Source organism: Phyllostomus hastatus, unplaced genomic scaffold (genome assembly GCF_019186645.2).
Source record: "Phyllostomus hastatus isolate PE091 unplaced genomic scaffold, TTU_PhHast_1.1 phas_contig_86, whole genome shotgun sequence".
NCBI classification, from domain to species: Eukaryota; Metazoa; Chordata; class Mammalia; order Chiroptera; family Phyllostomidae; genus Phyllostomus; species Phyllostomus hastatus.
Window position 1 is genome coordinate 22,152,462 of NW_025333977.1, and position 12,571 is coordinate 22,165,032.

The 12,571-nt window shown below is 40.9% G+C and overlaps 1 protein-coding gene across 7 annotated transcripts in view; it reads right to left on the reverse strand.

Annotated features, from left to right (window-relative positions):
- Positions 1 to 12,571, reverse strand: part of TNIK (TRAF2 and NCK interacting kinase) — a 346,968-nt gene that overhangs the window by 60,934 nt on the left and 273,463 nt on the right. For all 7 annotated transcript variants that reach the window (XM_045851219.1, XM_045851226.1, XM_045851225.1 and 4 more), the window contains 2 exons: positions 11,753 to 11,941; positions 2,095 to 2,259 (listed from right to left, as the gene is read on the reverse strand). In XM_045851219.1, the coding sequence (XP_045707175.1) occupies positions 2,095 to 2,259; positions 11,753 to 11,941 (354 nt within the window). The remainder of the gene's footprint in view (positions 1 to 2,094; positions 2,260 to 11,752; positions 11,942 to 12,571) is intronic.

Sequence of the window (12,571 nt, forward strand, 5' to 3'; positions counted from 1 at the left end):
TTTTAAAAAAAGTTTTAAGTCTCACAGTTTGGCACATGGTGATATTTTTCATGCAGGAAAGATACGTAGTCTTTTGGTGGAAATCTGGCTCTTTAAGACAAATTATTCAAATCTAGGTTTCAGCACTAGCCAGGTGGCTCAGCGGGTTGCAGCATCGTCCCATACACCAAAGGTTGCAGGCTGGATTCCTGGTCAGGGCACGTACCTAGGGTGTGCCCTAGGTTCAGTCCCCAGGTGGGGCATGTACGGGGGAAAACCCATGGATATTTCTCTCTCTCTCCAAAGATCAATAACTGTGTCCTTAGGTGAGGATCAGAAAAAAATATCTAGATTTCAGAGAGCCCTTCACCTTTAGAATGGCTCACACTTCACTGTTAATGCTGTGTAAGCTTGTCTCTCCCTCCATCATGAAGGTAAATTCCTTGGAGAAAGGAGCCATGTCAACATTATATCCCTGAATCCAGGATTCTACCTGGCATTTGGTGGTGTTCAATAAATGGAGGAAACACCTAGAATGCCTTCTAAATTCAATTGTTTACTGAACATTCATTTAATATCTGCTCTAGACAAGGGACTTATGAGACCCTCTTAGGTCTGAAACCCTAGTGCCTAGACTGCTAGGGGGCATTTTCCCAGCCTCCTCCATAAGCCTGGCTCTGTCCCTCTTGCCTGTGAGATCTTGAATCTGAAATCTAAAATGTTATTATCTATAGTTCAGAGAAAATCCTCCAAGTCTAGTTCAGCTGAATGTTATGCTTCAACCAGAATAAAACTATAACCACGTTTATATTAGTGTTAAATATCACTAAATATATTAAATAATATTAAAAATATATTTAAAAAATATATGGCACAAAACCCAAACCACTTAAAAGAGCCCAAAAAAACCCCCAAAATCAAAACCTCTGAAAAATGCTAACCAATTAGCTATCATAGGATACCTATATTTTCATTTCCTTGTCACTTTCATAAAGTTTCATTAATTTTTCCTTCCCTCTCCCCTTTTCCAGAGGAAAAGTGCCCGAAAAGGTCAAAGTCAGGGGTTTTAAAAGAGGGAGTTTGTGTGTTAAGAGAGCAGTCCATATAAAAATGCACCCTATGGAAGGTCAGGCATGGAAAAATTATATGCAACTAAAAACAACCAAGGGCAAGATATGCTCAACTGGCTGGGACTGAAAACTCTTGGACCTCCTATGCTAAAGGCAGACTTAAAATCAAGAATCCTTGCTTCCAGCACCATTCTTGCAAATGCCAGATCAAATAGCATTACATGTCTCAAAGGTGATCTCAAAGTACTTTATGCAAGTGTTAATTCAGGTGGATGCCTGGAAGACACTGAAGACATTTGGATGAAAGTAGCTGCATTACCTTTATTTTTCATGAAATTGTATGCTTTATTTCACATCCTAGTTCATGTTTTACAATACATAATTTTAAAAATCCTCTAAAATTTTCAGAAAGGTCCTCATTTTCTAAAAGTGGAGTAACCTTTTTTTTTAAATAGCTCAAAACAGTGGTTCTCCAGCTCGACAGTGCACTGGAGTCACCTGGAGGCTTGTTGAACCACAGGCGGCCATGCCCCCTCTAGGAGTTGCTGATCAGCGGGTCTGAGGTAGACCCGAGACCCTGTATTTTTACCAAGTTGCTATGTGATGCTGCCCGTCCAGTGACCCCTTTTAGAAGGCACAACTTACCCAAGCCCATTTAATTTTCCAGTTTCAGGATCACACCAAGGTCCCAAGGAACACAAGATAATATAATAGTTTACATATATCAAAGGCTTATATGAATTTTATTTGGTAATTAAAACGAAAGGGACATTTATTCTCACCTCACAGAGACGTTTAAGGTTCTCCAGAGGCTGATTTACTAAGAGGTAACTGAGCAGTTGGCTCAAAGGATGGTGCTTTTTTCTTTTTCACCCCTTCCTCTATCCTTCAAATTTAGTGGGCCCTCATATGTTACTATAGGTTCTATATTAAAGGTCAACATTGACTGGTTCTATGCCTGAGCCCATGTTACGTGCTCCGGGCTTTCAGCAGGTCAATCTGTCTTCCAGTAGAAATGCCCAATGGAACAAAGGGGAAGATGTACCTGTGGGTCCACTGGTCTGAGCATAGGCGGGGTCCGAGCGGGCTGCACCCCACTGATGCTGAAGGACTCCGACCTTGGGGGCAGGTTGGGGTCAGATATCCTGTTGGCAACCTTGTGAGGCATGGCAGGTGAACTCTGCCGGTTGAGCCTGGAGCGTTCTTCCACCTAGAAACAAATACAGAGAGAGGAGCTTCAACGGACAGATGGCTAGAAGCTGTACGGATTTTCTGTAGTCACCTGCACAGCCATTTTTTGTCCCTCTGATCAATTTGTTTTTGAGGAGCCAAACTCTCCATGTCTGCTCTGCCTCAAGAATTTGTGAAAAAGCTCTTTCTGTTAGAGTAAACACTAGCATGAAAACCACACAGAACACTTAAACCATCTCTCTTCCCTTACCCTTGATCTTGTGCAGTTTTAGTCAGGGAGAATTCAGGACCTGCTTAAGAGTTCATCCGACATTGATTGGGATATTATCTTGGGGCAGGGAGGGAGACAAAGGGGACTGTGGCAGGCAGGCATTAAGAGCGCTTGGGAAAACCAAACATTGCTCTGAGCTGACTCATGGGACAGAGAGGGAAGAACACGGGAGGGCTGACAAGGGAATCAAGCTGAGCACACTAACCCTCCATTTCTTCCCGTTCCCCACTGATAGGCAAGCAGGGGTTCCAGGTGGCTCGCTTAATGAGCAAGACCTGCCTTCACTAGACTATCATTTGCCTTTTCTTCCTTCAAGGCCTTTTCTTTTCAGTTGTCTCTCCCTGTGCCCTAAAATACATTACCCCTCCTCATCCTTTCCATTTCCAGCTTGGACTCCTCTGTTTCCCACTCGCCCTCCTCCTCCCTGTCTCTCCACACGTGGCCTTCATGCTTGCTTCTCCTCCTCTTCTCCCCCCGACCACCATCTCTCGTCTCTGGCAGCGTCCTCATCATTCTCGTCTTTGAGGAGTCTCTCTCAGCCCCAAGCAGATAACTGATCATGTGCCTCACAGGGAAGGCTCACAGGACCAGGAATGTCCACCTTACAGGTAACAGTTGCCCTTTGTACCTATTTGCAGCACATACAGAATGTTGCAGAGAACAATTTTAAAGGAAAATTTAGATAAACAAGAGGCACACTGCAAGGCATGAGTTAAGGTCTTCAATAACTGCAAGAGGTCTAGAACTTCCAGATCCATCATGTCCTCTCATTTGTTTCTTTTCTTTTCTTTTTTAAGTAAGAGAAAATAGCCAGATTTAATACACAGATATGTATGGGAAGCCTGCATGCATGAGAGAGTCAGAGACCCCACATGTTGGAAAGGTTCAGAGGTAAAAAGGGGGACTGAGGTGTATAAAACATCCTGTGCTAAGGATGAGGTGATGCACTTCGGGTGCTTCAAAGGGTCATTGCAGGATGATGAGAATAAACATTTCGTAAACAGAAGTTTGCTCTGCGCAACAGGTAGGTCAACAGAGGTTACCTGTGATAATCCCTTCTTATGGGCAAGTCCTTCTAGGCAGTCAAGGGGACAGGCAGAAGTTTCACTTGAGCCTGAAGCTAAAATTGCCTTTAGCTCAAAGTAATCCGTGTACCACTGAGGCACATCTTGGGGTAGCTTCTTCTGAACACCCACATTCCCTCCTTGAAACTTCCCTGAAAGTTTCACATTCCAGACACCTTCCCTTTGTGTCTTCAGGGTCAGCTTGACAGCCGCACTTTTCAAAGGCACCAGGTAACTCCCTCCTGCCAACTCGCTGTCTCAGCACCACACAAACCTGCCACGGAACCCAATGCAGGTCCGCAAGACATGCTTCTATGTAGCAGCTAAAAATCTTTATTCATTTTGCTGCCTGATTTGAAATAAATTTTTAAAAAGTTATTTTTTCTCATCCTCCATAACCCATTTTGAGTCTGTCTTGTGGCAGACTCAGTCACATATATAGAATGTCTGTTTTTAAACTTTCATGTGCAAACATTTTAACATAAGAGATGCTACTGAACAGAAAACTGCCCTACTGCCTCTGCTTTGGGGCAATTTTAAGATCTTTGCCCCCACTAGGGCTGTGCATGGTATGTACAACTTGCATCCAGTTGGCTTTGGTTTTGAAATTCCATGTCCCTGGAGCTTACCACACACCAAAAAGGATTAGCTGGAAAAAGCCGGGAATATAAACCAAAACATATATACTTTGTGTATGTGTGTGTGCCAAGTGTTATGACAGCAATAATTATTTGGCTATTTCACTAAGCAAAGGCAAAAACACAGCCAGCTTTGAGATAAGGCCACTGAAAAGATAAAGTCTGCAAAGACAGCAATAGGTAAACTAAGACCAAGGCATATGTGCTGTTTTCCCAAATCCTAGACTCTTGGAAAAGTAGGTGACTGTTTCCAGATGACTAGAATTAGCCAAATATCATTTCCAGGGAAGATCATTATCAGATAAATCACATGTCCAAACACCCCTGACTCTATAAACTCCTACCATCCAAACCACTGCTGTCTGAACTCAGGAATCCGAGAGATTGAGACACACTTTCAGATAAATACCTGGCCATCCAACCGATAACCACTTGTTACCTGACATTCAAGAACCAAATATATTCAGAGAGTAAAGAATACTTACCATTGTTATTTTTGAACTGTAAAGTATCCTCAGACAGTTTTAAGTACATGTTTAGGGGAAGTACATTAAAAACAACAGTCAAAAAGTTTGCCCCCAAAGATTCCATCTTGGGCAAAGAGACCATTTCTGAGATAAAGAATTCTTTGGGCAACTGCCAGCTCCAAGCTCTAGCAAAGAAAGCATCTTTGCCTCTGATAGAACCACAAGCCACACAGGCTCTAAAGCTGTCCTTAGAAGTGAACAGCGCAGAGAGTGGGGTACTGGTTTTCATAGGTAGGTAACGGGTGTGATTAGTCATGTATAGATGTTACTAATATGCTTCTAGTAATATTTCCTATGCCTTGTATCAGTTAGTTTACATACTAAATCATACCATTAGTGCTTTAGTCTGTGCCATTCTAAAGTATATGCTATAAATTATCTTCTGTTACACTTTGAAAATTATGCCAGAAAGGGTCCAGTGTGATAAAATCTCCCGAGTTGGAGTTTGTTCAAATAAACTGGACTATCTATGAGAAGGGTGTAACGGGGGCATCTGGCTACCCACTCTGCCTGAAGAAAACCTTGCCAAGGTGTTTAGGAAGATAATGCTGCCCATTGCTTTTGCATGAAAGAGACAGTATAAATATTAGAGGAAGGGTATTAAATCAAACATCCTAATAACAATTTCCAATAGAGGAGAAGCTGAGCAGTGTATCTACGAGCCGGCCGTTCTGATTATTGTGACACTGGATCAAGACCCATCTCCTGATGCATCACATCTCATGTCTACTAATTGAATGAAAAATAGGTACGCGAGACAAAAGAAGAAAGTGTCTCCTACATCCCACCCCAGAATAAGGATATATGTGATTGAAACCTGGGGTATAATAAAGCTATGTTTCCATCTGCCTTGTGCAGTACTCCAAAAAATCTCTTAGCTGAGCTTCTGCTCCAATCTCCTATTGCCAAGAAGACGTAAAATACCAGAAGTACCACCAAAAAAGACTGTTATAGTAATATCAGACAGAATGTCAAGGTGCCAGGCCACAAACAAAAGAAACCTACTACAAAGGGTTTCATAGTTGAAGGGATTATCAATGAATATAGAGAATAAGATTAGGAGAGACATCCATTACACTATAAAAGCAATTTTGTTTTCTTATTAAAAGGATCATTTTAATAACAATACTAAAGTAACTTTGGAGAGGTTTGAATCACCTTTGCAGAAATGCTATACTATTTATTATAGCATTGTAGGGAGAAAGGAAATATAACTGTGGTCTCAGAGACAGAATTCTGCTCCAGGCAGAGCTACCTTGCCCACTGGGTACTATGGGAGTGATATCTAAGCCCTCTGAGATGTATAAAAGCTACACAAATAAAGAAGACTTGAAAATAAGATTGTTGATTACACAATTTCAAAAAATCTTTCTAGAGAAGTAAAAACATATTTAAACATATAAAAAAGGAAACACATTCAAGTCAATTGTTAAATTGCTTTGTATACTTGAAAACAATTTATAGCTTACAATGTCTCACTTAGCAATAATGAATATTTGCTAAGAGAATTTCCAAACAAAATTATGGAAGTTAATTTAAAAGATGTTGACAGCAAAATATACTTATTATGTCGTATGGGTGCATTTTAATATTTTTTTTAATGATGTAGAGCCTGTGGGGGCCATGAAGGTCTTAGAAAGCCTTACTCAAGAGATACTACGTGGTGAATTGGACCCAGTCTTATGGGAATTCCTTTTTATTCCCACTGAACAAAACAGTTTGAATTTTTGTCTTTGCCTGCAATGCTGGAGAAAGAGAGAGAAGTCAACAAATAACTTCTAAGTGCTCATTAGAGACTTTGATCCTGCATTCGCTGGCCACATGAAGAGTTGAGTCATTTTGTCCTTTGGCAAAACCACATGGGCTTGCTAAATAAGATTGGCGATATCTCTTCTGTGAGGCACCTTTGATGGCAGGGAAGACTCATTCATATGAAGTGCTTAAAATGCAGTCTTGTCGGAAGATAAAGGCCTAATCTACTTTTCTGAGAAATCCTAACCAATGATTCATAGGAAAATATAGATCCTCATAAAAATGAAGCTGATAACTTAAAAATAATGAGGAAAATCTTAAGCTGAGACAGGAAATGAAGGTGTATGCATCTATACCTGGGGAAGGGCAGCTATAGGACATGAAAGATGCATGTAAACTGCTCATGTAGAAAACCAAACCAGACAAAACAGAAGCAAAATGCATGTTCCTTGTGAATGACAATGGCTTTGGGAACAACATGTAAATATTTTAAACATTATATTTCATGTGCATCTGTACAGTGCCTATAGTTTCAATGGCACACTCAAATATGTGACTGCTCAGGATCCTCTCAAATGTAAGGCAAGAAGTACACAGGTGGGGAGCTTCCCTGCAAGAAACCTACGAGACTTGTCCCAGGTCACACAGCAAGGAAGTAGAATTTGAACTCAAACTTCTTACGGCTTCCTTCTAGATCTCTGTCAAGCTAAATCTTAAGGCAGATAAATAGAGACTGAGAAAAGATGGGAGCAGAGCCGTTAACTCTCAAAATGGCCATTTGGGAACCTCATGTGTAAAATAAGTCATATAAAGAAAACAACACATCAGAGTAGAGCAGAGAAAACCAAGTAGAGGAGGAGTTCGTATGCACAGGGATTTCAAAGTCCGATGAGCTGATGGGGCACGAAGAGATATCCTGGCCTATTATTTGCCAAATATTGTAAAACCATGGAGAGATGACTGGCATGCACCATAAAGAGAGAACACGACACAATGTTAAAAAAATTAAAATTCAATTTCATGCAATACTCATGTTGACTGAGTATTCTGTTGCTGCCAAATGGTGAAAAAGGCAGAAAGAAAGGAAGGAAGAAAGAAAGAAAGGAAGAGAAAATAAAATAAAATAAAAGTATGGAAGCAGAGTAGGAAGGCACACACAGTCACTGTCAGGTCCAGACAGACAATCACATACAATTTTAAGGAAAGGAATCTGTTCCATTATAAGAAAAAAAAATCTTTATCATTCAAAAAGTAACAGTGAGAAAAAAAAACCTTCAGACTTTGCTGATGTTTAACAGACTATCACGATGTTTTCACAGAACAAAACTGACTTCCATGCCAATCCAGAAACGGAAGAGAATTTGAACAGGGTAAGAATAACCCCGCTCCTTTTAACAGAGACATTAATGTTTCTTTCTGACTGAAATCTGAGAATCAAAGTCAATGTGATTCTCAGGACAGAGAAACACTCAGTCAAAAAAGAGGGGAGGATATAATGGGGGAAAAGGATGAAGGGCTTACAGGAACAATCATAAAGGACACGTGGACAACAACAAGGGGGGATGGAAATGGGGGAGAGAGACAGGGAGGGCTGGGGTGGTGGGGACAGTAGGGGGAAAAGGCAGAAAACTGTACTTGAAAAACAACTAAAAAAAAGTAAAATTGAAATTGTAGACACAGATAACAGTATGTTGGTTACCAGAGGGTAGGAAGGTGAGGGGTGGTACAGGGTAAAGGGGGCCAATTATGGCGATGGAAGATGATTTGACTTTGGGTGGTGGGCACACCATGCAATATACAAATGATGTATTACATAGGACCACACACTTGAAACCTATGTGATTTTATTAACCTATGTTACCCCAATAAATTTAATTTAAAAAAGAAATGAAAGAGCTCAACAAGATTTGCCAATGATCAAGCATTTTCATTTGTTCTTACTGTATCCAATAGTAAGGAAAAAAATAATGAGAAAGGCAATGATGACTTATGTGTCACAAGATGAAACGACAAAAACACAGAGGAGGAAGCATGATAACAACATTGCATTTTAGGACAAATGTCGATTTGGAATAAGGAAGAGAAGTGGATAGAAAAGTAACCAAAGGAAAAACCATCTTGATGAGAAGGTACAGAGCTGAGGTAGACAGCTAACACTGCAGCGGATCTCAGAGGAGGCTGCGGTGGGTAGAAGACCGGGTGGTGTCTGCAATGGCATGTGGGGCAGAAAGCACAGGCCCCATATTACAGGGACCATGTCATGGACACAGCTGCCCACTCCTTCCTGGTGAGGATGGTATCAAATTTATATCCTGCCAGAGGATGCATTTGAAAAAAGACATGGTACCTTTTATTCTACCTTCAAAGGACAGTTCAACCCAGGTTGTTTACCTCCCTACTGCAAGAAAAGAGATCTGTAAATAATCCTCTAAAAGAAAAGTTTGTATATTGCTGATGAGATACATTAACAGATTATGAAGGATCCTCACACCCATTTTTATCCCTATTTGAGGAACGGATGTTAAAATAATGATGAATCAAACCACAGCAGACAATTATTGTTGTTATTTGTATAATACACCAGTTATTCCAATCCTAAATTTGGCATTTGTTACTCATTTTATCATCTAAATGCTTCATCTTTCTTCTAACATATGAACACCAACTCTAAGACTAGGGAACTGGTTCATGAATAGATTGATGGTTAGTTTAAAGATGGGTTATGTTAACAACACCCAGGAAGATAGGACTAAACATGAAATCCCAAAAGAATGTTCCCACATGTCTAGAAGTTCGTGAAGCCCGAAAGAGGAGCACCAGCTGCTAAGAGTAGCCAGGGATCTTGGAAGATGTCACCCCCCGAAGCTGGCCCAGACTTTTGATGACCACGGAACCTCCCATGGGGAGTGCTTGATGACACAGCCATGGCATTTGTGTGCCCAACCGCTATGCTCCATTTACTGCTAGAAGCCTGGCCAGGAAGCACAGGGGTATGAGGAGTTCTAGAAAACTGCCTTGATGATGTCTGCAAAGATTTGTTCCCAGGAATGCCTCCGCTTCTGAAAGTTCGGGAACTGTAAACTATTTCTGAATAGAGAGGATAGGCCTGGACATTTAATGATGAGGACAAATGGTAACTAGAAAACAATGAATCAAAGTAGTAGTTAAGTTCAAGTCAGAACGTGCTGGGTAGAGGCAGAAGGAAGGACATGGGAACTGCTCCAGGCTTTCCCCACATTTTTGTACATTTGTGCATGAGGGAGCTGCACAGGGGAAAGAAGGAATTCTGGGATGCTTTGCAAGGAATCACGGTCTTCATGGGATCTGCAGGGGTTCCTGTCCTAATCTCATGCTTGGGGCCTGGAATTCTTAAGGCATCAAGGAGAGGTCATTTAGCGATGCAGCACTTCTCAGAGGAGGTTAAGGTACTTGTAAGGATGCATGAATTCATACTTCTCCTGCCCTGAGAACCATATGAGTCTCCAAGGCACTTGTTAATTGCCGTAATGGACAAATGCTTACCACTTTGAAGATGTTGGGAAAGGACACACAAATGACCTTAGACTCTAACTCTGGAGCTGGGCTACATCCTTGTGAGCAAGATTGCTTTGGAGATCTCACTATGGTCCCTGAGGCTTCCTGGGGCTTCAGTTGTTCTTCGAGACCAAGTCTAATAGAACAAGCTGCTCCATCTTTCCCCCATGAGTGACGCTCAAACAGGAGTCTTGGTCTGGAGTCATTAATTTCTGCAGGGGCTACTTGCATTAGCTTAGTAGAGGCTAGTTTTTCAGTCTCCTAAACACCTGCCATAATCAGGAGCTGTGAGTCTGGCTGAGCTGAAGGCTTCAGCGTGGCCTGGCTAGAAAATGGTTTAGCAGTGGAAGGAGGCGGCATATCTCTGCCAGCCAGAATGCACATCAGCTGCTGTTTAATAGCATAGTGGTTCTGCTTAGCTGGAAGAATAGTAGGTTATTAAGGGGCTGGCGCTGTACCTGGGAGTAGGATCACAAAGTTGAACTATTGATCTAAGAGAACAAGGCAGGTGCTACAGACCTAGGTAAATGTGAATCACATTTACAGACTCAAAGGGAAAATGATCAAAAATGTCCTTTACAGCAAATCAAATGATTTTCTCTACAAATTTAGTTTTTTAAGTTTTAAAAGAAAAAAAACTTTTAAAAAAACAGTGCATACTCATGACAAAGGATTTAAACAATACATAAACGTACAAAAATGTTTGAAGAAAAAACCCTGTAGTTTCTTCCTCCCCTAAACAACTCTCATTATCGGCAGGACATCATTTCAAGCATTTTCTATACATATGTAAGGGAATAGAAAAAGAAAAGAAAATTTTTATAAAAATAGGTTCTTATGTAAGAAATCTGATTCTGGTAATATTGTAGTCTAAATAACTTGAAATAAATTCTAGCTGTAAGTACCTGAAGACCCTAGAACGAAACACAACACAATGCCAACATCCTTTTGAATGGTGAGCTCTGCGCACAAGAAAAGAAAGGAAATCACTAGGTGCCACAAAGAATGACAGAACCAAAAGCCAGGGTGTTACACACATGAGGCAATACCATGATTGCCTAGAAGAGCTGTTGGTCTTGGCTGGAGTTATTCTTTTGTTTGTTTGCTTTATCCATTTGGTTATCACCCTTTCTTCCTACCATTCCAACAGTTTTTAATGAGATTTTCAAAATAGCTCATCATAGAGCCAAGGACCACTACTTTGGAAGTAATTGTAAAACAAATGACCTCTGACCCTGGAAGTGAGTATCACAGTATTGGCCACAAGTCTGAGGCCAATGTGTGTCCACTGGTACCACCAAAGAAAAGGGAGTGTTAGTGACAATGCTAATAACCAGTTTCAGGGGTTAGGTATAGATGGCAAATGATTTTACCTAGAATTCCTTATGTCCTTAGTCATATAATTCCATGGAAAAGTCACTAAAAATCCTCATGCTACAAACTCATTTGGGCTGTTATAAGGGAAATGGCTTTTCTACTCCTTGTTTTTATTTACACAAATCCACTTCATTTGCAAATATCAAAAAAAAAAAAAAAGATTAAGGTGACTTGCAATTTCTCTACAGAAATAATGTTATGGCTTTTCCAAAAGCAAAGCATGCATGTTTTACAGTGAACTGTTTTCTAGATTCACAGCACTAGCTTGAATCTCCACTTTCACTGGATGAACTCATGATAACCAGCAGCCTGGCCAACAGGGTGTGGTTACACTTGCTTGCTGACTTACCTCTTTGGCCCATGCTGGTTTCTCACTAGGACTCATCCCCTCTTTGTAATGGTACAGTGGCTTCTTCTCCACAGGCCTCTGCTCCTGCCGTTGATGCTGAAGGGAAACCAAGTAGTCTCTCTCTTGCTTTAGCTGTCTCTGCAGTCTTTCTGCTTGTCTCTGTTCTTCCAGTTGTTTGCGCTTATATTCCTGTCCAGATCAGGAAAGAGTAGCAAAATCACCACAGAGAAACCATTGGCCAGTACCAGCTAAGCATGCAGTGGAGTGAAAAGTGATGCTAAATAACAGAGGACCCCAATAATGACAGGAGGATATGAGGATGTGCCACAGAGCTACGCTACAGGTTTGGCTTAACATCTACACAGAGTGTGACATTTAGTGAAAACACAATTGCCTTAATGGCAGTCCCTAAAGGACATTACCCATTGCAAAGTAACTTATCCTTGATGAATTACAACCAGGAAAGTGGCAATAATGAGGACATTTGTATGGTCAGTATACAACCCCCATAAGGAGCCATCCACTTCCTGATTTAGTAACTAAACCATTCAAACACATACAATTAAGTACAAAACTAAGAGAGGAGCTAAAGACATTGCCTGAACTTGGATCAGCAAAAGCCATCAGCAAGCTTATATACAGGCTAAAAGATATCATACTGCTATAGAAGAAAAAGTTCAGTTAGAAAAAAGATACCAAGAAGCTCATTTGGAGAGCACTGCAATAATAATAAAAAACAGTACTTCAAGTGGAAGCTGCATGAGCAGCGAACACAAAATGTTCCCATCATAAGGGCAGAACTAATAGTCTGCAAATGAG